Raw genomic sequence first — 27,563 nt, forward strand, 5'->3', positions numbered from 1 at the left:
ACACAAACAGAATGTTTTACACCTGTGGTCCATGATGTGGACACTGTTCCTCTTTTTAAGACTATGATACAGTCTCCGGTAACTCTCTGGTTCCTAGTTAGCTGATAGTGTAGTAAGACTGTTAAATTACAGAATTTCCGAGTCAGAAACTATACATGTCAGGAACCAATGTCTGATTGTCATATGTGATTTTGATAATATATGACTATATCATCAAATTTTATGCTCATGTGGGCAGTACTAATGTGCAAAAAGTCATGTTGGTGCAGCCTTGAGAAACCATGGAAGTATGAGCCCTCCCCTGTTCACTGACAAAAGTATACTTTTATTAAAAAACAAGACAAGTGGGGAAGCTCCCTCTGGAGGACATGCTTGGGGTGTTGCATAATGCCTAGAGGGAGTCAGTACAAGGAAGCAGTAGGCAGACTTTTGTTTTTGGTGCAAGTGATAATTCAGGCTTGCAGCCTGATGTAAGGTTTTCTAAGGAAGAACATAACCTTTCATGGTTATCTTATCCATATTGGCTAAATAATGGCTCTAAACAACATATTACTTACTTTTGGTAATGCCTGGTCTGTTAGAGACCATCTAGCCACAGATTCCTTACCTTAGAATTATCCCCAGGTGTCAGACTGCACCCTGAAATGTTTCATGAGCACTACCCCTGCGCGCTAGTAGGAGGGGTCGTTCGGCTCCACGCTGAAGTGATGTTCGAGGTGCCTATATAGATGCCACCTAGGCACTTCTAGCCACAGGCTTCTTACCTTAGAATAGATATACCTCCCCGGAGGTGGGTCTGAGGACCAATTTCACAAGAGGAAGTCCTGCAGGAACAAATGGGCAAAGCGACCATCCCTAGGGGCCTGACTATCCAGGCAGTAGTGGCTTAGTAAACGTGTGCAGGGAAGCCAATGTTGCTGCCTGGCACACGTTAAGGACTGGTACTCCGCTAGCTTTGGCAGTGCTTGCAGCCTTAGTTCCGCTGATATGACCATGCAAATCCTCGGGGTTTCTTTTTATCCAATGCACAGCACATTTTAAAGCAGAGCAGGATCCATCTGGAGATAGTCCGCTTCTGCACAGCCCGACCCGACTTCGCTCAGATATACCCCAAAAATATTTGGTTGTCTACCATGAACTCTTGTGTGCAGCCAATGTAGAACGACAACGCTCTTTTTGGGTCCAGTCTGTAAAGGCTCACCTGGATTTACTGCAGGGACGAAATGGATGGAAGTGATGCTAGATCCCAGCTTCCCTCACCTACCACCTTCACCCAACTTAGTCAAAGCAAAAGAGGGAAGGTGGGGAAGGAGGGAAACCAAACAAGGGAAGAAAGAAAGGGTAGGCGGCCACTGGATCTTCTGTGGGGGTGGTCTTCTAGAACCCTGAAGGAGAAAGCTCAAGGTAAGTACTAATCATAGGTAAAAAGAACTGGCTGTATGTTACCCCCCTATTTCTGAGATACCTTAAATAAAAAATGCTAATTAAGTGTGAGGAAATGTCACCCATGGGCGATAGAATACTCCCACTGTCTAAAAGGAAGGTCAATGTTCAATATGTAGAAGGACTGCGGAAGTCCTTATACAAACCTAGGTTAGAAAACACCATAGAGTATACAGGACCCTTATTAAAAAATAATAATTTATCCGTTACTCCTGCAATTAGTGAAAAACCCCAAACCTCATTTCCCTAGTACGGAGGGAGTATGATTCAGCATTCAGATAAGTCAGAAAAACGGTGGGAGGCCCTTTGGGATCCGTGCTAGAACGCGAAGCACATTGCCAGCGCGGACCCCTCCTTTAAATACTAATCAAGAGCTGCCCTCGCCCGCTGACAGAGAACAGTGGGCGGGGCTCGCTTCTCTGCCCTTGAACGCGGGAGCAGGAGCCACTGCAACCAGCGCGCCCTGAGAAGCCCGCCAAAGTTGATGGAGTTGATCCTCTTCCTTAGAGGGATGCGGCAAAGCGTAAAAAGTAGGAAGGGTAATGATTTGGCCTATATGAAATGGAGTGATCATTTTCGGAAAAAAGGAAGATCTTGTTCGAAGCACCCGTTTGTCTGTGTAGATATTAAGATAAGGAGGCTTGGATGACAAGGCCTGAAGCTCACTGACCCTCCGGCAGATGTTTTGCCACCAGAATGCCCGTCTTGATGGTAAAGCGGTTGCGAGGACTGTTATGCAAGAACTCAAATAGAGCATACACCAGGATCGTCAGAACTAGATTAAGGCACCACAATAAGGCAAAATGAAAGTAGCGGGAGGAATATATATTGCAAACCCTTCAAAAACCTATGTACAATAGAGGACTGTAAAAGGGAAAGTAGATCAGGCAATCGAAGAAAAGCAGAGATTGCAGAAAGTATTCCCTTAACAGTGCCCTGAGCAGATATCAGACGCTCCGTGCCCAGTACAAGGCCACAAGGGTGACTTGGTCCAGTTCGTTCTGGATCTTTTTGAGAACTCTGGGCAGGAGCGGTGTGGGTGGAAAGGTGTACAGGAGGCCTGAGCTACACTCAAGATGAAAAGCGTCTCCGAGCGACAGCCGCCTTGGAAACTCCAGCACACAGACCTGCTGACATTGCAAGTTCTCTGCAGTGACGAACAGACGTAACCAAGGCTCTCCTCACTGCTGTAAGAGATCTTGCAGATGGAGAAAATATTCATGAGCCCCATGGCATCAGAGGCTGAATTAGTCCACTCTGGCATTCAGAGAGCCCGCTAGATATCGAACCATCATGGATATGTCCTGCTGTTCCAGTCATGTCCAGAGACGCAGGAACTCTTGACAAAAAGACCACAACCCTACCACGCCCTCCTTGTTGCAGTCCACATGGAGGTGGTGTTGTCCGTAAACACTTGTACTAGTCTTTCCTGCCAATCGAATTGCTCGGAGCTCCAAAAGGTTGATGTGGAGTTCGGATTCCACAGGAGATCAGAGTCCTCTGATCTCCACTTCTCCCAAATGGCCACCGCATCCCAGTAGTGACGCATCTGTCACTACTGTCAGGTCAGGTTGGGGAAGAGAGAGCCGCCTGCCACTGACCCTATCGCGATCGGTAAGCCACCATGGCCGGTCCTTTGCATTTCCCTCTGAGATCTGGTTCATGTCGGAAAGATTCTCCTGATGCTGCGCCCACTGGAACTTCAGGTCCCACTGCAGAGTCCTTATATGCCAACAGGCATGTGTCACAAGGCGGATGCAGGAGGCCCAGCAGCCTCAGGGTCCGTCTCACTGAAATCCAGGAATAATTCTTAAACATTGGTATGCCTGAATATCCTGGACTTGCCGTTCGGGAGGAAAGGCCCGAACCAGCACCATGCCCAGAAAAGCTCCACTGAAAGAGAGAATCTGAGAGGGAGTCCCGTATGACTTTGGCACATTGATAGTGAACCCCAGTGAATGCAGGACGTCCGCCGTAGTCTGGAGGTGGGAGACGACAGCCTGGGGCAAGCTCACCTTTAGCAGACAGTCATCGAGATAGGGGAAGACTGGCGCTACTGATCTTCACAGATGAGCTGCAACCACCCAAAGGGGCACTGGTGACCAACCATGGGCACTGGTGAGGCCAAAGGAAGCACAGCAAACTGAAAATGCTCACAGCACACTGTGAACTGCAGGTAACGCCTGCGGGCAGGCAGGACTGGAATGTTGAAGTATACGTCCTGCAAGTCCAACGCCACCATCCAGTCTCCAGGGCAGATGGGACCTTCTTCTTGAGGAAGAAATTGAGAAAGCGTAAGTTGAAGATAGGACGAAGGCCTCCATCCTTAATTGGGCACCAGAAAGTAGCTGAATTCGCACCCACGACCTACTTCTGCCATTGGCACTCTCTCTTTATGGCTCCTTTGACCAAAAGAGCTGTCACTTCCTGGCGGAGAAGAGATAGGTGGCCCTCCATCAGCCTGTTTAAGTAGGTGGCATGGAAAGAGGGATAGTCTTGAAGGGGGTGGAGGGGGGGGGGGGGGGGGGAATAGCAGGAGATGGTGAATCCTGCCACCCACTGGGTGTCTATGATGGTAAATGGGCAGACTAGGAGGATTTTGAGGGGTGCTGGGGGAGGGAGGGTTGGTGGACTGACCCCAACCACTGCCGATCTGAACCCAAGGGGCCAGTAGGAACCGTGTCTGCAGGAATGCAGAGCCTGGGAACATTGTGTGCTACGGTGGTTGGGATGGTAAGGACTCAGCTGTACGCCTCTTTTGTGGCCACAAAAGAAGTGAAAGGTGAATTGAGGGTGACAAGGGGCCATAGAAAGGCCCATGGACCCGACAGTAGCCCTGCTATCCTTAATGGGCTCCAGCCTTGAATCCACCTGGTCTCCGAAGAGATGGGAGCCAGCAAGGGGCATGTTCATGAGGGAGGGCTGGACAGCCCCAGAAAACCCAGTAGTTCTGAACCAAGAGTGGCATTGCAGGGTCACATTTGATGAAACCACTCTGCCTAGTGAGTCTGTGGTGTCTAGCCCGCAACTAATGGTGAACTTAGCTGCATACCTCCCATCAGCAACAGCCTGGGAGAGGACGGCCCGGGCCTCCTCCAGGAAACGTTTTCTTCCTACCCAAGTTGTCCAACCTCTTGTAGTCCAGATCCGGCGGGACGGTTGGAAATGCGCCAGGATTTAAGTAGGATGTGGAGGCCTAGACCACCAAGCTTTCTGAAGTGGGGTGTCAAGTCTGCTAATTGTTAAATTATATATTTCTTATCTTTAGGAGTGCAACGTAATTTGCTTTCCATTAATCGATCTTGGTTTTCTACTTCTCCCCTCTTCTTACACATGTATACTGTGTGTAGATCTCTTTTCCTGTTCTCCAATCTATCCCCTTTTTTCTAATGTTGTGCAACGCCACAATGGTCTTCCCCTTTGTTTTCAATGGTAAGTCCTTTTTTTTAACAACACGTTTTATAGATTTTTTGCAGTACCAAGTGGGCAGAGCCTAACAAAAGTTATACATGTTTATGGCAGAATGTAGATACTGTAAGTACCGAAACGTTCCCCCCCCCCCCCCAAGGGTCAGCGAAACATCAGACCACTGATAAGTCTTTAGTCTTCTGTCATTGTGTGGTTCCTTCTGACCCAATTGTTTATTGAGCATGATCTATCTTTCTCTGTTCACGCACTTACTTAATTTTCTCAGTGCCATCACTTCATGAGTTATTCTTTTCTCCTTGTTCTATAGTTGGGATGCCATAACCAGTCCATCTCCCTTAGGTGTTCCACTGTCTTTCTCCCTTCGGGGTATTCCCTTTCACATTTTTGCTTTGCCTGAAAACGAGGAACTTTGTTGTTGTGGTGCCATACAGTTCTTCATTAATATGTAGGTGGCTGATTCCACTGCTCTTTTTCTGTCCTTTCCTCTAAAACCTTCATGCACTCCTCCTAGTCTCTAGCCTTCCCTGTCGCTTATTTCTTTTTAGTCATGTTACATGAATTTTACAGTGGCAATTGCTGGTCCTGAGGGTGGGGCGCAGAAAAAATATGTAAACTAGACTTGCCTTGGTGATTTGCAGCGTGAAGTCCTCCTTCCTCAGTGTCTTCACAGGAAGCTCCGATGAAGGAAACGGCACTAACCAATCCTGGTGCTGCTTTCACAGCATGAAAGCAGTGCCAGGACGGGATGGAGCGGGTTCTTCCAGCGCTCCTAAGAGCACTGGAGGCCTGAGCAGTCTCTAACCCAGCTGTCTAAGACAGCTAAGTTAGAGAACTTTGAAATGCGCATGTCTGGCTGGCCAGCTCAAGACAGCCGCCCATAGAGAAATGCACATTTTAAAGTGCACAGCTCCCTGCTGCTGCCACTCAGCAGAGCCGGCACCGCCCTGTCCTGACACTTAGTTCAGGACTGGTTGCTAAAAAATAAATCTGTAATAAATTGACTTCATTACCGTTTTATTTTTTAGCTCTGGGGTTTTTGGGGAGATGCTCCTTCGCTCAAATAGTCATTACGTTTTAATAGTTACTATGAATCTTAGAATGGTTAGGTGGAATGTTAAGGGGTTTAAAAACCTGATTAAGCTCCGTGTCTTATCACATTTAGGTACATTTAACACAACTATGGAGAGGCAAAGCGTATCAGTACATATTTATAGCTTTAAATGCCATACATATAAACAAACATAGATGACAGGAGTAATAGTTTTCCAAACGGTGACGTGATTTTCAAGTGGTTGAATTGTGTTTCACAAAATCCACAGCCAAAATCCACAGCCTACGCGTTTCTCCCAACACAGGCTTCTTCAGGGCTTAGTTTCGTATCTTGGTACTACAATGGCTCCAATTCTGGGTGTCTCCGTTAATGCAGTCCCAAACACTAGCGAATATTTTCCACTTCCTGGGATCACACTTTCATTAAGCGATTTGGCATCGTCCCTTGATCCTTTCTGTGTTGTCAAATTCCTTGTTTCTGAGGATGAGGGAAAAACTTCGAAAATAGCTGAGTCGCTATACAATGTCGATTAAGGCACAGTGTACTGTCTCCTATGTTGGAGCCCTTCTTCTTCGATTTTCTTTACGGAAGTTGTATGCGGACAGCTATAAATATGTACTGATACGCTTTGCCTGTCCATAGTTGTATTAAATACGTTTATATGTTAAGACAAACATTGGTGGCTGGTCTTAGGAGGTGGGCAAGAGTGGAAAAATTAGCGTGAACCAAAGAACGGTTGTAACAACTGTCTGTTAGTGCAGCAATAGAACCTGCCACCTTTTCTGTGCTGTAAACATTTAGGTACATTGAAATGTGAAATGGGTTTACTACAAAAAATACATATCTCTGAAACAGAGGTATTAAAGTAAAACAAGCATTAGAAATGCAATATGTCTCAGATTTCTTTGAGTTAGAGCTAATGGCATTGTAAATGGCAATGTCTTTTAGCCATGTGTTATGGAGTGTATGCATGTGGTGTGTAGTGGAATTATGTGGGTTGGATTGGAATTGTTGGTGGCATGCTGCGCTTCAGATGAATATGTTTAAAAGTAAAGTGCACCATACTGCGATTGCTACAATAGTTAATTGTGGATGCGTTAACAATTGATTTGCGCACTGATGGCTGGTGGTGTGTGCCTGTAGAAATTGTGCACTGATGGCTGGTGATGTATGTGCTTGGTGGAAGCGTGCACTGCCGGTTGGAGGTGTGTGTGCTTGGTGGAAGCGTGCACTGATGGCTGGTGGTGTGTGTGCCTGGTAAAAGTGTGCACAGACGGATGGAGGTGTGTGTGCCTGGTGAAAGCATGCACTGATGTCTGGTGTGGTGTACCTGCACTGACAGCTGATGGTGTTTGTGCCCAGTGAAAGCGTGCACTGACGGATGGTGGTGTTTGTGCCCAGTGAAAGTGTGCAGTGACGGCTGGTGGTGATGAGTGTGTGGTGGTGAGTGTGTGGTGGTGGTGTCTTGTGGTGGTGGTGTCGTGTGGTGGTGGTGTCGTGTGTGTAGTGGTGGTGGTGGTGTGTGTAGTGGTGAGAGTGGTGTGGTCTTATGTGTGTGGTCTTATGTGTGTGGTCTTATCCTTCGCAGTCACACTCTGCACTCAGTCACACTCTGCACTCAGTCACACTCTGCACTCAGTCACACTCTGCACTCAGTCACACTCTGCACTCAGTCACACTCTGCACTCAGTCACGCACTCACTCAAACTCTGCAGCACTCACACAAACTCTCCAGCACTCACACAAACTCTCCAGCACTCACACAAACTCTCCAGCACTCACACAAACTCTCCAGCACTCACACAAACTCTCCAGCACTCACACAAACTCTCCAGCACTCACACAAACTCTCCAGCACTCACTCAAATTCTGCAGCACTCACTCAAATTCTGCAGCACTCACTCACTCTGCACTCACTCTGCAGCACTCACTCAGCATGATTCTGCACTCTGCACTCACTCTGCAGCACTCACTAGCACTCTGAATCTGCACTCTGAATCTGCACTCACAATATACACATGCACATACCCGAACCTATGTGTAGGATTCGACCACTGACCCCCTGCACACTAATCGACACATAGCCATGATCATGCAACCAGCGCTTGCTTCAAGAAGAAACCACACCAGAGAATGTTAACATATGGTAATCTGAAAGGTTGCTATGTTTCCTTTACACGATGACAGTATTACACCCAGCCTAAGGGTGATGGTCTATGGGGTGGATGCTTCCCACATGTCAACAAACGCATGCACGTCCATTCACGGTTCCTCCTACTCGGACTACTGAAAAGCCAAATTAAGAGTGTTTTGGGTCGCGCCTCCCCTAAAAAGACATCACACACAGACACACAACAGGCCTCCTGGTGTAGCGGTCACTGTCCATGCCTGAATGACAATATAAACAGTCAGAGACTCCCTGCAAGAAAGTACTAAGCAGTAAGCACTTGATAAATAGTGTGTGTTCCGGTGGAGTGTGCTATCCCCGCCTCGAGGTCAGTGTGTTTATGTATCACCGTATTACTTTGTCTTCCACGTTCCTCTCAAGGCCGCACTTCACCGGCAAAGCGCAATTCCATCATTTTAATCATTTTTTTTTCAAAAAATATCAGGTGGATTATTAACTTTTAGCAAAATATTCCCGGGCGGGAGGTCGAATAAAATAGAAACCTCGGGACTGTTTTGGGGAAGGCGGCACTGCCCCCAAATAATCCACGCTCACAGCAGGTTTCTGCCCTTCTCGTGCTGCGCCGATGATGGGTCTATAGTAAACAAAGGCAGTGCAGTGCAGTGCAGTACCGTCGCGTCGTGAACCACTCGCGTGCAAACTCCTGATCTGATAACGAGGAGGAATGCCACCCGACCAGGCTGGGGCAAGAGGGGCACCGCTCGAGAAAGTGCACGGACGGGTGTTCTCTGCCACGAGCCTTCCTTTCGCACATCGCCCAGCTCAGCAACACGTTTTCAGCACTTATATACATAGTTGGCAGTTGTGGCACCGGTGTGTTTGCGACGCATTTAACAGTTGTAGGAAATCCAAACAGCTCAATTGTTTTTATTTTCCATACAAATCCGTTCTAGGGAGGAAGTTTAAGCTTTGGCACAAACCGACCGACCAAGCCCAACAGAGGCGAGTGATGCTCAGTGGTTCCTGCTGCCCCCCCAGCACTCTCTCACTCATCTCTCAGGGGGAAGGCACTTACTGCTGCACTCCGCGTCCACGCAGCGCTTCAGGTCCGAGAACCTCCGGTCCACGGAGTCCTTCTTCTTGCCCGGGCTGGGCTAGCTGCAGAGCAGGGCGGCCAGGAGGCAGAGGAGGCACCCGGCTGCAGCCATGTTGCCAGCAGTGCCGGCTGGAGTGTGTATGTGTGGATGGAGCCGGGAGACGCGCATGCGCGCCTAGCGGCAGACACGTCAGCGGGAGACAGCAGAGCATGGATCTGTGCAAGAAGGATGTGGAAGAAGGAAGGGAACAGCGGGAGGAGGAGGGGGGAAGGGTCAGGGGCTGCCGCTACATCATCACCGCATTCCAGAGCCATGAAAGCAGATGGGTAGGGGCACATCCTCCCGCAGGCAATGACGCCAGCGTATCTTGTCTCCGTGAAATGGATTACAAAAAAAAGAAACGTGCGCCCAGCATCTGTCTTCAATTAACGCGGCCCCTGACAGCTGGTAATTGAGGATATATGCCCTTCTGGTGCTCGTGTCCGCACGGAATATGCAGGAAGCGGAGCAACTCTACAACCTATGGCCTATTGGGCGCTGGCTTGTAAAAACACACCCACTCGAGGGCCAATTGCCATGCAGCTGCCATAAATAATGAGCAAAAATCACACGCTTCTCTGGAATTCGTAGGTTAGATTTTCGAAGTCCTCAGAAAAGGACTCTTAAGCCACACCCACTTCGTGGGTTGTAGGCCGAGCCCAAAAAAAAACAAGGGGTAGGAGAAATGTTCTTCTCTCTCTCAATATCCAGTATGAACAATGTGTGTGAGAAATTGGGTAGTTGGTTGACTGGGGTGTGAGCCCTAGTCATGCAACAGCCACAATCCTTTGCAGGGTGAACCTCAAAAAATCACTAAATTAATCTGTGCTTAACCCTGGGTAGCTTGGCACAAAAATCAGTCACGCTCAACTTAGAGGCAATGTGTAAAGTACACAAACAGTGATAACGTGAAAACACAATACAAGAAAACACCCAAACCAATTTAGATGATGAGTACATTTTAATAAACTGACACCAAAACAACAACAATCCAATCAGTAAACAGGAGTTATTAATTTGTTTAAAGTGTTTAGTAAAAACTAGCGCCTAGAAGATATAAGTGCAAACCATGGAGATTTAGTCACGAAAGACCTGGTATAAAACAAAAAATATGTCCGACAGCAAAAGGGAGCGGTTCGATACAAGGAGTGGATTGGGCCCGTTCACTACTGACCCTCGGACTTAAAAACATTTCTGAGAAAGTGGTGAAAGGCTGCAGGATGTGTCTGGGGAGGAAGCGTCATCATCAGATTGCCTTTGATCAAAGCCGCACTGAAGATTTCTACATTAGACTTAGTCTCTGAAATGGAAGTAAAAAATATCCAGTGGAACGAGGCAGACAGCTATAGCTGAAGACAGTTTCACGAGGCCCGATATCACTTTGGCGAAGAACCGATGAAAAGGATTTGCTGCGGCAGAGAGAAACATAGTGGGAGAAGCCCCAAAGTCATTCCGACCAGCGATACACTTCAGTCGGATAGCCGAGAAGGTTGGTCCCAGCCTCTTCGTGGTTCTCAGAGCAGCTTTAGCCAAAAGCGTGTTTAAGTTCCTACTTTTGAGTTTTGGCTATTTGGTCGCCTTCAGAACCACATCTAAGGGGTCCGCACTTGAGGGGTACCACTTGGAGGGTCAGGACTCACTCAGGCCAGGTTCAGTGTGGGTCCAAGGTAAAGGGAGACTTTTGTGTCCCAGATGCTCAGATCAGGAGGCCAGCAAACTAGCCCTTTTGAGTCACTCTGGTAGTCCTGGGTTCAAGTTGCACGTCCGGACCTTCTTCACTAGGCAAAAAGGCAATAAGGCAGCAATTCAACAAGGCAGCAATTCAGAAAGGCAGCAGCAGGTCAGCAGACCAGCAAAGTGGCAGTCCTTTCAGCAGCACAGCAGTAATTCTTCTGGAAGAGTATCCACCAATCCAGAAGTGTGCTGAAGAGTTGGTGTCAGAGGTGCGCTTTTTATACTCTGGTGCCCTCCTTCTAGAAGGCCGGAGTAGCTTCTAGACAGTAGCTTTGAAGTGCATGGAATTTCCTGACTCCCCTGCCCGTCTCCAAGTTGGCTGCAGCGACAATGGATTGGTCTCAGGCCTTTTTTGTGAAAGGAGGGCACTCTCTATTCAGTTGTAAAGTGAGGGTGTGCTCAGCTCAGCCCCCCTCATCCTGCCAGCAGATGGCCCATTGAGGCACAGCTTATTCCTCAATTGTGCAACTGTCTGAGATGAATTCACCAAGTCTGTCAGTTACACCCAGTCATGTGACCCAAAACAGGCTACAGGCACAAAAGGGCTACGGCCAGAAAAATAGCATTTTTCTAGAAGTGGTGTTTTCAAAATTGTAATCAAAAACACAACTTTACCATTAAATAGGGTTTTTCATTACAATTCCAAAGACACCAAACATGAAATTGCTACCTGCTCCCAATTGGAAATGACAACTTATTAAGTGGAATACGGAATCCCCAATGTTATCCTATCAGAAGTAGTGAAAACTAATTTAGGAGTTTTTCACTACCATGACATGTAAAATTTAAAAGTACATGCCTAACCTTTTAACCACATAGCACCCTGACACACAAGTGGTCGTTTCAATAACCAACAATGAGGATGAGGTGCCGACCGTTTTAACATCCGCATGTCCCATGTCAAACAACTGGATGCAATCTAATTGCTTAAAACTAAACGGCGGCAGAACCTAAGTTCTGTTGTTGGGTGCCAATCCACTGGTCTGGTCTCCAAAATGGTGGCCCATCGAACTGGGCGAAGGCCCTACACCGGTATCCAAGGTTAAAAATCTAGGGGTGAATTTTGATTGTCTGCTAACTTTCGACAGCCAGATCAACTGCCTCACGGCCAGTTTCTGGGCCATCTTAAAATTGATTAGAAAGATCTGTACCTTTATTCCCCCTGAGGCCTTGAAAACCTTGGTGACTGCCCTCGCCATTTCCAGGCTAAACTATGGGAACGCACTTTAATTAGGGATCCAAACACAATGAGTGATCTTGGACATTCCCAAACACGAATCAGTATCTCAGCGACTAATAGCTCTCCACTGGCTGCCGGTTCGGAAAAGAATCATTTTAAAGTCACTTTGCATCACGTTTAACACCTTAGCTGCTTCGCAAATATCCCTCCCCAGTGCTGCGCTGTCCATTGGAACTAGTGCTGAATGGACGTCCAATGGTCGTGCGCAGCACTGGGGAGGTAGCGCTCGTGATGACCGTTGGCCGTCAGCAGCGCTTAAGAGGTTAAGGCGCTCCAAGGAAGGGGCACCTCTTACCTGACTTCAAGGTTAAAACACTATGTGCCGTCTAGGAACCTTAGATCTGCTCGATTAAATCTGCTGCAAGTCCCTAGGTTCAAGCAGGCACGGCAGGAAGGAGCTTTTTGCTAAGATCGGCAAAACTTTGGAATCTCCTACCATTAACAATTAAAAACAGCCCAAATCTCACTTCATTTATGAAATCACTAAGAACTTGGCAGTTCCTAGCAGACCTCTAATTCTTCCCTGTCACCCCATTTGGCACTACCCTCTCAGTCCTCAGCGCCAAGACTCCTGCCAAGACTCCTTCGGGCATTCGTTGCGCTTTATAAATCTAAAAATCAATCTGATCTATGGGCTACCTAGGGCCTGCCTTAGTGGTGACATTAGTAATAAAAGGGGAGTCAAAGGTTTGGCAAGGGGATTTCTTGCCAAGTTGGCATGGCAGTTCAAAACTGCATTCAGGCTGCAGTGGCAGGCCTGGGTGGGACCTGTTTTAAGGTGCCACTTAAGTGGGTGGCACATTAAATGCTGGAGGCCCACTGGTAATTTATAGGCACTGGGTATATGGTATACAATACAAGGAAGGCATAAGTAAATTAAATTAGCAAATTGGGTATAAATCAATGTAACCATGTTTTAGGGGAGTGAGCACAAACACTTAAGCAGTGGTTAGCAGTGGTAAAGTGCACAGAGTCCTAAGGCCAACAAAAACAAATTCAGCAAAAAGTGGAGGGTAAAAGGGAAAATGCTTGAGGCGAGGCCTGCAGAGAGGGTCAGGTCCAACACAGTGACTATAATTTATCACAAACACTTAAACATCTCATTAATTTCCCAGCACCCATGATTCAGAGGGACCCTGGGTCTTTGTTACACTTACGTTTGATGACACCACTCATGATGAACGTTTATGGTCCAACCAATCCATACCCAAGGTTTCAGCAAAAATTCTCACGCTATTTCTGAATACGCTACTGATCACTTACTGTTGAGACGTGACTAATCAGCTCCTAGACCCAGTCCTTGACAGAAACTAATGATAGATTTGCTCCCCATAACGCTCATAAAGCCTTCAAAAGTACCACTTCTCAACACTCACTCTCTGATTATTGGAGATTATTTAACCCCAACCTTCCTAATCCCAAGTGTGAGTCTCCTTGTTTTCAGTTTTGATAAATTGGCTATCATCTTCATAGATAAAGTAGAAGCAGTTTACTGAGAATTTGTTTAGATCATGTTTCCCCCTCTGTCTAATCCCAGCACTGACATTTCTGCTAGGATACTGGATAATGGTGGACTAAGCAGTTTTCCCTTTCTATCAGTCAATCTAGTGACAGATCTAATAAGGTGCACTAAATCCGGAGTTGACTCCAATCCTTGCCCGCCTAAGGTGACTCAGGATATGGTGGATACAATAGCCCTGGTCCTGACGAGTCTATAGGGATGTTTCCCTATGGACTGGTAAAAAGCCTTTGTCTCCCGCTCCTAAAGAATCCATCTCTTGTAAAGAATCCATCTCTTGTAAAGAATCTTGTAAAGAATCCATCGCCTTGTTTGCAGTAGGTGCGCACAGTCAAAACGCATGCCGGCAGAGCACACGCACCACGGGATCCAAACAGAATACCGGATCTACCTACACAACACATGCGCGGTACCACGGACTCAACTGAGCATGCGCGCAGCCAAAACGCATGCCAGTAGAGCACACCGCACCACTGGATCCAAACAGAATACCGGATCTACCTTATATGGGGTTACAATCAATTTAACACCTACTGCAAACAAGGCGGATCACCCTTATTTGGGCATCTCACCATATCCGTTAGAAATCCTTAACGATCACACTAATGAGGATGACAGGGTATAAATACCACACGAAAGACTCCCACAACCATTCCAGCGGAGCAGCGTGTGGGGCAGTACTGAGGACAACTCGTCCCGAGTTTGTGAGTATAGAGTGACTAAAGAGATGCATTACTTCTGAGAAAGTAAGTGAAAACTGTGTTTTGAAACCGAATCTATTTATCCATCTAGATTGCCCAAAATAGCAATCAACCCCCAGACGTTCTAGAGTGCTCATGAAGCAAGCAAGCTATTTCCAATGAGTATGACCAATACCTCTTTTACAAACAATATGTGTGTTTTCTATGTTGTATGTCTTGTCTGTTATCTTCTTCCACAGGGCCAATTTCGGCAAATGGTCTGTTCCAGGTGACTGCACCTGTTTGAGCCACCCTATAATTAGGGTAACCATCTCCATTTTTTTCCCCCTTTTTTCAAGTCATGCAAATGCATGTATCCTGAGCCAAAAAAAACGCTGTAGGCACACTATAGCCTATATATTTTGAAATACACTTAAAAATAAGTTTCACTTTTTGTTATTAACAAATAAAATTATTTAGAGAAACGTGAGTAAGGTGGGGAAGTTGTGCCCCCGTCCTGAAGAAGGAGCACATGCTCCGAAACATGTCGACGCACACCTGAGGCACTGTCCATAAACACGACAGACAACCTCGCACTTCACTTCTTTTAGTAGTACCAGCCCAGGGTTGTGAATAAATTTTTTTTTCCAATACACCCACGAGCCAGGTACTTTTTAACTCTTCACTAAATCCCACCACACACTTAAAATATCCCTTTCACTTACACCACACGCACCACACATAGTCATTACTATCAGTGCTCCCGCGTAGTCGTAGGTCGCAGCACACCACATCCCGTTAGAGGGGTGCAAAGACCCCTATGATGAAGCATGACACCAAGGGGCCTTTTGATGTGTGAGCCGTATTTTAAAAAACACTGAGTGTTCCCACACCCTGTTGGGCAACACCCCTCCAAGTCACGATCAGTAGGATTCCTCTTGTTTATGCATCTACGTTTGTGGAGTAAGAATCCTACCTCTGTACTCTACCTCCCCCCCCTTGTTAATTTCAAGATTTATAAGTAACATAAGTACCCAGCGAGTCGTACATCAGGAGAGGAGCCTCTGTAGCTAAGGTTCCATCCTCCCGTGCCGGTGCCTGTGTGTCTACCCCTCTCCGCTGGGACCGGTCGGGAAGAGAAGAGCATTGCCAATGATGAAGCATGACACCTGCAAAGGTGTGTGAGGCCATTCTATCCAACAAAATGGATACCCATTGGTAGGTTTCCACTGAGTTTTCACCTCTACTCCACACACCTGCGACCTACTCACACGGTCCCCCTCCCCAGGAACAGCCCGGTCTTTTTTGTAACACTTTTTGTAACACTCAGATATAATGAAACATATCCATTGTGAGTGGTGTTAGCACCAGTTCACACAGGCTGCAATGACAGGCCTGTAGTCACAGTTTGAGTGGTCTCTCATGGTTGGCATAATACATGCTGCAGCCCATGGGAGACCTGTGGTGTACCTATGTCCTGGGTAGCTTAGTACAATATACTAGTGACTTAGAAGGGCAAACCAGTAGCCCAATGGGAAGTTACCAAATTACTTACCATAGTCAAATTTATGGAGGGAGCACAGTGACTGGGGTCCTGATTAGCAGGATACCAGTCCAACTAGTCAGTAAAACAGAATAGCACCATCAAAAAGTGGGTGTAACCAGGAAAGCAGATCATACATTAATAAACTGAGCTTCCCTGTTCCCTTTTTCAAGGAGCCTGTTATGACTGAAGTACGGAAACCAAGGCTTGGCTGACTCCCTTATTTACCCCTATGCTGCTGCTTTGCACTATTTGGCTGCCGAGAGCAAATCAAGAGCCTGAAGTTCTGCAGATGACTGGATAATATTTTTATGTTTCCAGTCAGTAGGTTTTACCCACTTACCCTGTTATTTTTCTTTTTGGCAACGATTTGAGGCTATTTGTGCATATTAGTTACAAATTTGGTTTGAATATTACATTCTTTAACTTTACTGTAGTTTGGGGTGGTACATTCCTGGACTGCCCAAACATTTCATAAGAACAAGTGTATTGCCTCTGCCTATAATACTAAAGGCTGAAACAGGATACGTTTAAGAAATATATGGTTTTATTTCCAATGTCATCCTTGTCTGGGTATGAGCCCTTCTGGAGAAATACTATGACAGCTTCCAAATACTAGACCGCTTCCAGATATTTATCTCATCTGTAGCGCTTACTGTAAAAAAGAACCTCAAGTCCCACAGTCACTTGGAAGACCCATTAAGGACAATGTGAGGAGAGAGGTTTTTCTATGGCGGGGTTTAAGAAATCCACCTTCAAGAATAATTTGAGGATATAATGCTTATAAAGAACTGCAATTAAACCGTTGAAAACACTGGCATAATGCAGACATATTAGTAAAATCATCTATATCATCTACGCAAAGTTTTCAATACTGACCTTTTTAACACAGTCCACATAGTTATTGTATTTTAGCGTTCCTTTCGCAAACTCATCAGACTTCATAGGAAAATTATAAGCCACAAGCTGGTCGAGAGACTCTTTCAATTCATTCTGTTTGCTTCCAGTAAGGTTGGTGAAAAATGGCAGAATGATCACCGCTTGGCTCTAAAGAGGGGAGGAAAAATTGGAAATCAATATGCATCTTAAGAAAATAACAAAAACACACAATGACATACTTTTAATCTTCGTCCTGTGTGGTCTCCTAAGTCAAACACACAAAGAGTACTGTTTAAAACGTTTGTGAGTGCAACCACAGATCATTGCTTGATTAGCCAAAGGAGCATTAATACATTTTAAGTAGTAACTACTCTCACCATCTTTCAGAAAAAGAATACTTTTCATGGGTGCCTTTTCAACTTAGTAACCGAAAAAGAATTGTTGTGCTTTTCTTAATAAATAAACAAATCAATCAGTTAAAGATTCTGAACCTCTGTATATCTTCTAACATTGATGGGTCTCAGTGATACTCACAGGTTTCTACATACAAGGTATGAACATAGTTAAGGTGGTAGTATGTTTTAGCGCTGTATTGGTCTGCTGCGAAAAGCATTATCAAACAAACAATAAAGTTCTGCGGAAAATAAAGGATTCTGCACTATAACCCAGGCTATTAGCGATCTTTTCGTAGTGCCAGCTAACACGAACAGAAGGAAACCAAGCCCACGAGGCAGATTGGGCTGGTTCAATCAGAAGTGCAGGGAGGCGAAGTCACTTCTCATTGAAGCAGTAAAGTCCAAATTACCATCTAGGACTAGGGTGGCCAGGAGGCACTACGCACTCTGCCAAAAAAGCGCCAAGATGGAGTGGGAGGATAACTTCTGGCAGGACCTTCTGACCGCCAGTCGAGGGAAAGATGCAAAACGTTTTTGGGATTTGGTGGGCAACAGGAACCGTCCTGACGATACTTTGAGGACCTGTACCATCAACGCCCAAACTTGGTTCTCCCACTTCCAAAAACTCTATTCTGCCGTTGAAGGCTCACTAAATGACCCCTTTGACCTCCCGCCCTCTAGCTTGGCCCAAGACCTGGAATTCTTTTCCGTTTTGGATGTTACAAAACAGATCAAAACCCTGGTACCACTTAAAGCAGCTGGCCCGGATGGCCTCCCAGGCGATATTCTTCGAGCATACCCGGAAGATTGGGGGGTAATAATTTCTGCACTCCTCAACGCAATCGTTGCGGGAGGCCCGGTGCCAGATTCCTGGAGAGGTGCTGAGGTGGTCCCCATATACAAGAAGGGCAGTAGGGACCTACCTGGGAACTATAGGCCTATAAGCCTAATAGATTCGACCCAGAAATTGGCGGGGAAAGCGATTTTGGGGAGGATCTCGCAATGGGTGGATGAAAACCACATCCTGTCTGACATGCAAGCTGGGTTCCGCTCAGGCACCGGAACCATCGAACAGGTTTTTAGGCTCCTGTTACTACACTGGAAGGTGGTGGAGCTAGGCAAAGGCAGTCTCTATTTGGCCTTTATTGACCTAAAGACTGCCTTTGACCTGGTTCCCAGGGAGGAACTCTGGAGGGTGCTACACAGTCTAGGGATGCCCCCGTATTTACTAAACCTCCTTATTAAACTGCACAAAAACACCTATGCCCAGGTTAGATGGGGGTTGGACGGGGAAAAGACCGATAAGATCAGGGTCGAGAGGGGAGTAAGGCAGGGCTGTGTTCTGGCCCCCACCCTATTCTCCCTCTATATCAATGGGGTGGTAGACCATCTACTCGGCGAACCAGCAGACGCTCCCACTCTGGGAGGCGTAAAAATTCCAACCTTGCTGTTCGCCGATGACACCCTCCTCATCTCTAAAACCCCCCAAGGTCTCCAGACATTACTGAATCGCTTCCAGGACTTTTGCACCTCCAGGGGCCTTGTCATCAATGTGGAAAAGACCAAGTACTTAGTTTTGCACCCACCCCGCAAACTTGGCCGCCCCCCTATTTTGAATTCTATACCCCTAGAAAGAGTGGCAGAATTCGACTACTTGGGAATTCGACTTAATGACGCGATGAGCTGGACCGCCCATATCAATAAAATGGCATTGACCCACAAAAGGGTGGGGGGGGCCCTCCTCAAGGAGTTTAACAACTCAACAAAACATTGTGTTGCCCCCCTACTTGACATTTATAAAGCTCGTGCGGTCCCTGCGTCACTATATGGAGCTGAATTGTGGGGACTGGGCAAAGTGGACTTACTGTGCAAGGCCGAAAACAAATTCATTAAAGATCTCCTTGCCATACCATCGAGTAGTCCGACTATCCCAGTGCTCATGGATGCTGGCTGTAAAGCAATAGGGGATCAGGCTCGCCTTCGACCCCTCTTGCTCTGGGCCCGCCTGTGGAGGGTACCGGAGCTAAAACCCTACGCTGATGGCCTTGCTGAGGTGATGCACTCCGACGGTTGGCACAGTATCAAATGGCTGAAGAACATTAAACACCTCCTAGGGGACCTAGGCCTGGACTCTTGTTGGCATAGTCACTCCGCTCCCCCGAAGGAGACCCTAAAAAAACTTTTTTGGGAGTGGGTCCGTGTGAAGCGCATCAGTAATCAGCAGCACTGCAAAACCACCGCAGCTTTTCTGCTGATAAAAGATGTCGTCGCCTACGAGCCGTACATGGACCTAATAACAATTGCCATGGACCGGTCCCTGTACATCAAATTCCGGCTGGGGTTGTTACCCTTGGCTGACCTTTGTTCCAGGTGGAATAAATCCCAGCCCTCTTCACGATACTGTGCTCTCTGTCCCGACAAACCAGAGACTGTGCCACATTTTCTTTTCGAATGCCCAGATTATGGCCGACCAAGATCACGTTGGCTTGGACCTATCTGCAGAGAATTGGGTACTCGCCAGCACTCTGTCGCCCTTCGGATTCTTTTAACTAATACAGCCCCTCCGATTGTTTGTGCCGTTGCCAAGTTTCTAAAATGGGCCTGGTTGATTAGACTTAGAAGACTGTCCATATCAATTTAATCTCCTTTTAACTAATTTATGACAAACTAATGTGTTTTACTGTTTTTTACTTAATGTACAGTCATACTCTTTTCGACATGCTGTTTTAATCTTTTGTATCGCTTTTATGATATATGCATATCGAAATAAAGCAATCAACCAAACCAATAAAGGATTAGCATGAGATTTTAAACAGTTTTCAAGGGACACAAGACTGAGGAAAAAGTTACAGATCGCTCATATTGAATCAAGCACCCCAGTTAAATGTTTGCTTTGCCCTATTTGTAACTGACACTCCTTTTACATAATAAAATGTACTTTACCATCAAGATGAATGAGCTACTTATTTCGGTAATCATTTTTCTGGTGCATTTACCTGAGAACTCCCCACCTCTTCACTAGATCCAGGCAAGTTGAATTTGCGGCTTGCATGATGCAGTTATTACATGTCCATTCCAATGTTTGTTCACAGTACTACCGAGGGCAATTAATTCATGGGCTTTTGGAAATAAGTTTCTAGTTCAATGATTGGCAGCATTTGCCTATACATCCCTGAGTGTCAAATCAGTAACACATACACAAGCATCATTAAGTTCCCCACCATCAACAGATCACTTAATGAAAGCCAGGATGCAAACACTGTAAAGTTAAGCATTCCTGAGATCATTCCTGTTCATCCTCCGTAGCTTTCAAACGGCTTTTAACAGCTCCTGTTTTATTTTTATTTTAGCTTAGATTGCTTACGTATTTAGTAATTGGTAATGAACAAGTTACTTACCTTCAGTAATGCCTCACCCTGTGACCCTTGTAGAGACTTATCTAGCAGCAGATTCTTTTCTTTAGAATTATCCACAGGTGCCAGACAGCATTCAGAAATATTTCATGAGCAGTACCCCTGCGCGCTGGTAGTTGGCGCTGGTCAGCTCTGCGAGCCCATATAGGTGCCACCCCAGCACGCGGTCGTCAGTTTGCTTTGCTACTTTCTTTGCCAGAAGCGTAGAGTCACGAAGAGTACTTACCACTGGTGTGTGAAAGTAGGGCCCTGAAATAGGAACAGCCCTAAGTCTAGAAATCCATTCACAGAGCACGGAAGATAGGTGGATCAGTAAGGGATCTGCAGTTAGATAGAGTCTCTACCAGATAAGGCATTACCAAAGATATGCTTGTTCATCTGATAGAGACTTCTAGCTGAAGATTCCTTACCTCAGCAGAGACACCCAAGCAATACCGCCACCAGGGGGGGCTGGGAAACAAATTCACACTAGAAAGTCTTGCAGGACTGAATGGGCACAGCGTCCGTTCCTGCGAACCGGATTGTCCAGGCAGTAGTGCTTGGTAAATATGTGCAGAGACACCCAAGTTGCTGCCTGGCAAATATCCAGAACCGGATCTCTGCACGCTAATGCAGTGGTTGCAGCCTTGGCTAGTGGAATGAGCACGCAAGTCCTCAGTGGGGTCGCTTCTTGGACAATGCTTAGCAGATTTGGATACAGAGCGTGATCCATCATGAGATGTCTATTTATGTACCCCTTCCCTTTCTGGGCTATAACATTCCCCACCAAGAGTTGGTTGTCTACTCAGAACTCTTTTGTGGGGTCAATTAGAATGAAAACACTCTGGGCGCTAGAGAGCCTGCACGCAAGATGGCAGCACTTGTGTGAGGCTCCAGCAGCCCAGGACGAATAAAGGACAATCCTGCCCAATGACCCACTGTGATTGACCCAAATGATGGCCGCACAGCCCTGAGTACCGTGGGGCTTCTGGAACCCCCTTGCTGGCTACTCGGTTGTCCCCGCCGACTGCAGGAACCAGGAGCCTCCCTGCGTGGAGACTGTGAGACATGGCCCGAGGGGACGCTGCGATGAGCGTGGGTCTGAGGCTGCTGCAGCTGGATATGGTGATATTGCTGCATGGAGGGGAGGATAGGTGTTGGAGGACCTAGACGTCGAGCAACGGCGCCCCAATGAGCATCTGGGATCGCGAACATCTGCTGTGAGTAGGGTCTAGATAGGGACACCCTTAGCAGCGAAGAGCTTGAAGTGAGGCGGCCAGTGACCCAGACAAGTGGCACCGAAACGGAGGCAGGCGATGCCAGAGACAAAAAATGCTCAATTGCTGGTGGGCACCTTGCTGGAGTGCGGATTGAGGCCTGGATAGGATGCAAAGGATTGACAGGCTGCGGTCTGCACAGTGAAGGGCCTCACATACAATTGGCAGGTGCATTGGGATTCCGCAATACATGGGGCCTACCCCCAATGAAAGACTGTTCCACGCGCAGCTGAACATGGCCCGAGCTGGGATGAGAAGGGCCCTGTGCCGGTCGTGAGGGGAAACTCCAGTGGGACTGGTAGTGGGGATCCCCTTCTGCAGAAAGCGCATTTTTTGAAGATGAGAGGGGTGGCCGGCTCCTGGTCCCCACCGCTGCAGACTTGAGGTGCCTGTTGGAGGCTGCGTAGCAGAGGGAGACCTCACAGGGAGCCTTTGGCCGACCATGCCGAGACAACTGAAGGTTCTGCTGAATCGTTGAAGGATCGACTATGGGCAGTACAGAGGGGAAACAGTGTTGGGATATAAAATTATATATTCATGATTGGCCCACTATGTACCATATAACTGTATATGCATATGAATAACCACATAGTATAATGCTATATATGTATGCTTTACAATTGATTCATGTAGGCCCATCTAGACCTATTGATATAACTAGGGCCACCTTGTTGTTTTTCCCTGTGTTCATGTACTGTTTCCCAGAAGTCACATGGGTTAGTTCTTGGTACGAAACCATGTTGAATCACTCTGCCTGCTTCTCTGATCTTTTGTGTGTAGTTCAGGGAAACCCAAGGTCGCACCTGCCCCTCTTGTGGGATGCGTGCATTCTAGCAAAGCCCGTCCCTCTACTCCCCGGGCTTTAGATAGACAAGAGGGCACCTCACCGACCTGCCCCGGAATAGCTCCGGCTTAGCTACTAGCAATCAATGGTGCCTTATATGGGTCTTCCTGCTGGCTTACTGACAACTTGTGTTTTTCCTTGTAAGGTGTTAACCTGAATGTGTGAAAACGTATATAGGCTTTGTATCGCTTGTATTTCGGCAGTCTCCTCTGCGCACCTCCATGAGTCGTGTAGACCGAGGCTCCCCTGACAGGGCTTGAATTTGATTGAATAAACGATTCAACCTTCTGCCTTATTATTCCTTTATGTTATATATGGGCTATTGGTAAGTATAGTCCGGCCTTGTCAATTTCGATTCCTTCAACAGGCCAGGCTGCCCCTTGAACCCCGCAAAACAACATGAACCCAGCAAGGTGACACAGATCAAACCATGGCAGAACAATCCTCTACTACTCAACAGACCCCTGAAGATGACATGAAATCTCTCAATTGAGACAAAAATGGACTCTGTGTGTACCCACATGGACTTCATTGCTCAAAAGCTAGAGAAACAGGAAAACCGCATTGAAGAAGCAGAATACAGAATTTCTGAGCTGGAGGACACATTGGATGGCAGGAAGGAGCAACTATTGAATATGGAGCACCTATTAAAAGTCATTGCTACAAAAAATAAAGATTTAGAAGCGCATTCAAGGCACAATAATATGCGAATTCTAGGTGTACCAGAAAGAGCGAATACTGGGTGGATGGAGGAATACGCTGAATGCCTACTGCCGACCACCTTTGGAACCAACGCCTTCACTGCACAGTTGGTGATTGAGAGAGCACATCATTCACTGGGGTCCCGGCCTCATCCGGGTGCAGCCCCAAGGCCCATTGTCGCCAGGCTCCTCAAGTATTGTGATCGCTATGTTGTCCTCCGTCTGGCCAGGAAAAAGCGACTACTTACGTTTGAAGGATACCCCATTGCGATGTATCCCTACTTCACTATGGCAGTTCAGGAGTCCAGGAGGAAATCTGTGCTAGTGAAGAGAAAACTGCAACAGGCTAAACTGGACTATGCACCCAGCTTAGCCGGAAAGGGTGCAACATGCTCACCTGCATGCTCAGTATCACAGATGTCGGAGCCAGGATAGCTGTACCCCATGAATGGACCGGTGAGGGGAGGCTTTTGCTTCTATGGGAACCACGGTACCGCTGTGCTGTTAGTGACTTATAACTGTTGTACTCTCTATATTCCCAGTGGGATACAAACTGGATAAGATAGAATGATAAAGGCCAGTCTTTTTATTGAGGTACAATTTCTCGCAGTAGCTCACTGTGACCGCCATAGGACCACACCCGGGCACCTCCCCATTTCTAATCTGGCGGGGAACATTGCTGTGCCTTCTGGTACTACCCCATAAGGAGATGCCTACCAGATCACTTGGTTTTCTATCTTTGTCTTAGTATTCACTTTCTTCCTTCATACCTATTCACCACAACTCTCCATCTCACTCGCTCCACTGTCCTCATATGGTTGGGGGATTGGGGTGGGGAACGAACCCTATGGGTCCTCCAAGAGGCTGGTTTCTGCAGTAGCACTTCATAGATTTTTGCTGAAAAATGTTCATAAGAGAGCCACTACTGGAAATGAGTATTCTACTGCTTCTTGTTACTGTTGTTGGGGAGGGAGGGCATTTTGACTCTGACAAGTTTGGGTTGTCGCTGTAGGAGGGGGGAGGGGGGGAAATCAAATCTTCTGGATGCATCGTGCATGTTATAGCTCGTAGTATACGTTTATTGATCAACGCATGCCTGTTGGCATGCAATCGATGCTTGGGAATTCTGATACGCCTCTTCTCAATTCCATGACAGGATGTCAGGAGAAATCAAATTCATTTTGTGACATGGATCGTCTGGGGCCTGGCAAATCCACATAAATGCAGACGTGTCTTAGCCTATCTACACAGAAACAACATTCACATCACTGTGTTACAAGAGACGCATCTTAGCCCCTCAACGACTTCTTTGTTTCATGCTTAATGGGTGGAACACAGATGCTTTGCCTCCTACGAACAAGTTACTTACCTTCGGTAACGATATATCTGTAAGAAACATTAGTTAGTGTTAGATTCCTTACCTTAGAATATCCCCAGGCGTCAGTCTGGATCCGGAAACTTTTGCGTAGCAGTACCCCTGCGCGTCGGTAGGCGTCGTCTGCAGGCGTCCCCTGCGGCTCCGCGTCCGTCGTTGGCGTTGTGCGCCGTGATGACGTCGCTGGAGTATATAGACGCCGCCTCCGCGCGCTGACGTCAGTTCTTTGTACACAGCTTTTCCGCGCCAGAAAACGCAGAGCCATGAGAGAACCAACACTGGTGCCATTTGAAACTAGGGCCCTGAAAGGGATGTCCTTAACCCTAGGTATCAGTTCGCAGAACGGGGAGGATGGGTGGGTTCGGTAAGGAATCTAACACTAACTAATGTTTCTTACAGATATATCGTTACCGAAGGTAAGTAACTTGTTCATCTGAAAGAAACACGTTAGTGTTAGATTCCTTACCTTAGAATAGATACCCCAGCAATGCCAACCCCGGTGGTGGGTCTGCGAACCAATACATTCCTACACCAGAAAGTCCTGGAGGACAGAACGGCCAAAGAAGCCATCCCTCCGGACTTGACTGTCCAGGCAGTAGTGCCTCGCGAAGGTGTGCAGCGAGGCCCACGTAGCCGCCTGGCAAATGTCCTGCAAAGGGACTCCAGGGCAGTAGTAGCAGCGGTGGCCCGAGTGGAATGGGCCCTCAGCCCAACAGGAGGCTCCTTCCGAGCCAAAGAGTAGCACGCTTTGATGCACAGAACGACCCACCGAGAGATGGTTCGTTTACACACCCCCCGTCCCTTCTTCGCACCCACGTAGCCAACAAACAGTTGGTCATCCACCCGGAACTGGCGTGTGCGATCCATATAAAATGAAAGCGCACTTTTTGGGTCCAGACGATGGAGCCGCTCTTCATCCTTCGAAGGATGCGGAGGTGGGAAGAAGGAGGGGAGGGTGATGGACTGCCCGATGTGAAAAGCAGAAACTACTTTGGGCAGGAAAGAAGGTCTAGTCCTTAGAACCACCTTGTCAGGATGAATGGACAGGAAAGGAGGTTGGACAGAAAGAGCCTGGAGCTCACTCACTCTCCTGGCAGAGGTGATGGCAACCAGGAAAGCCGTCTTCAAAGTCAGGAGACGAAGAGGACAAGAATGAAGGGGCTCAAAGGGAGCACACATCAGAAAGGTAAGAACCAGGATCAAGTCCCACTGAGGCATCACAAACGGAACAGGTGGATACATGTGTGTGATGCCCTTCAAGAATCTCGTTACAATCGGGGACTTGAACAAAGAAGGCTGATCAGGAAGCCTTAGAAAGGCTGAAAGGGCAGAAAGGTAGCCCTTGATAGTGCCCAGAGCAGAGCCCTGCTGGGCAAGAGAAAGAAGAAACAGAAGAACCTCGGAAAGAGGGGCAGAAAGAGGATCCACAGCCTTTGCTGTGCACCATGCCACAAATCTGTTCAACCGACAGGCGTATACCGACTTAGTGGAGGGACGCCTGGCTGCCAGAATTACATCACAGACTTCAGGAGGCAAGTCAAATGGCCTCAACTGCCGCCGCTCAATCTCCAAGCATGGAGGTGGAGACTGGACAGGTTCGGGTGGAGGACCGTCCCCTGCTGCTGCGACAGAAGGTCCTCCTGAAGGGGCAGGCGGATCGGGGGACCGACTGACATGCTGAGTAGCTCGGGATACCAGTACCTTCGAGCCCAGTCCGGAGCCACAAGGATAACTTGGGCCCGGTCGCCCCTGATCTTCTGCAGCACTCTGGGCAGAAGTGGTATAGGCGGAAAGGCGTATAACAGACCGCAACTCCACTCGCGCCGAAAGGCGTCGCCGTGCGAGTGCCGTCTTGGAAACTCCAACGCACAGAACTGATGACATTGCGCGTTCTCTTTTGTGGCGAATAGATCTAACCAAGACTCTCCCCATTGCAGAAAGATGCCTTGCGCCACGTCCGAGTTCAGACGCCATTCGTGATCCATCGAGCACCGACGGCTGAGTTAGTCCGCCCTGGCGTTCAGAGAACCTGCCAGGTGTTGAACCGTCAGAGTCACGCCCTGACGTTCCAGCCACTGCCAGAGGCGCAGAGCCTCCTGGCAAAGGGTCCATGACCCCACCCCGCCCTGTTTGTTGCAATACCACATGGCGGTGGTGTTGTCTGTGAACACCTGCACCACACTCCCGTTGACAAAGGGGAGGAATGCCTTCAGTGCTAGACGAATCGCCCGCAGCTCCAACAGGTTGATATGGAGCCGGGACTCCGCCGGAGACCATATGCCTCTGATCTCTGCCTCTCCCAAGTGGCCACCCCAGCCCTGGAGGGACGCGTCCGTCACGACAACATGCTCCGGTTGGGGAAGGGAGAGGGATCTGCCTCTGACCCAATCGCGGTCCGTAAGCCACCACTGCAGTTGTCTCGCAGTGCCCTCCGAGATCAAGACGTGGTCGGACAAGTTGCCCTGATGCTGGGCCCACTGAAACTTCAGGACCCACTGCAGAGCCCGCATCCGCCACCGGGCGTGATGCACCAGAAGGATGCAGGAAGCCATCAGTCCCAGCAGCCGCAGCGTCAACCTGACCGAAACCCGGGATAGCGGCTGGAAGATGGGAATCAAAGCCTGTATATCCAGGACCCGCCGTTCCGGAGGATAAACCCGAAACTGCGCCGAGTCCAGAACCGCTCCGATGAAAAGGAGCTTTTGAGAGGGACACAGGTGTGATTTCGGCACATTGATGGAGAACCCCAGGTCGTGCAAGAGGTCTGCCGTCATCTGAAGGTGGTGGACGACTGTCT

At 47.8% G+C, this 27,563-nt stretch overlaps 1 protein-coding gene across 1 annotated transcript in view; it reads right to left on the reverse strand.

The window, feature by feature from the left end:
• Window positions 1–27,563, reverse strand: part of PRKDC (protein kinase, DNA-activated, catalytic subunit) — a 2,818,033-nt gene that overhangs the window by 1,886,019 nt on the left and 904,451 nt on the right. The window contains exon 39 of the mRNA XM_086965729.1: window positions 16,783–16,950. Within this exon, the coding sequence (XP_086821855.1) occupies window positions 16,783–16,950 (168 nt within the window). The remainder of the gene's footprint in view (window positions 1–16,782; window positions 16,951–27,563) is intronic.

Source organism: Lissotriton vulgaris, chromosome 4_1 (genome assembly GCF_964263255.1).
Source record: "Lissotriton vulgaris chromosome 4_1, aLisVul1.2, whole genome shotgun sequence".
NCBI lineage: Eukaryota > Metazoa > Chordata > Amphibia > Caudata > Salamandridae > Lissotriton > Lissotriton vulgaris.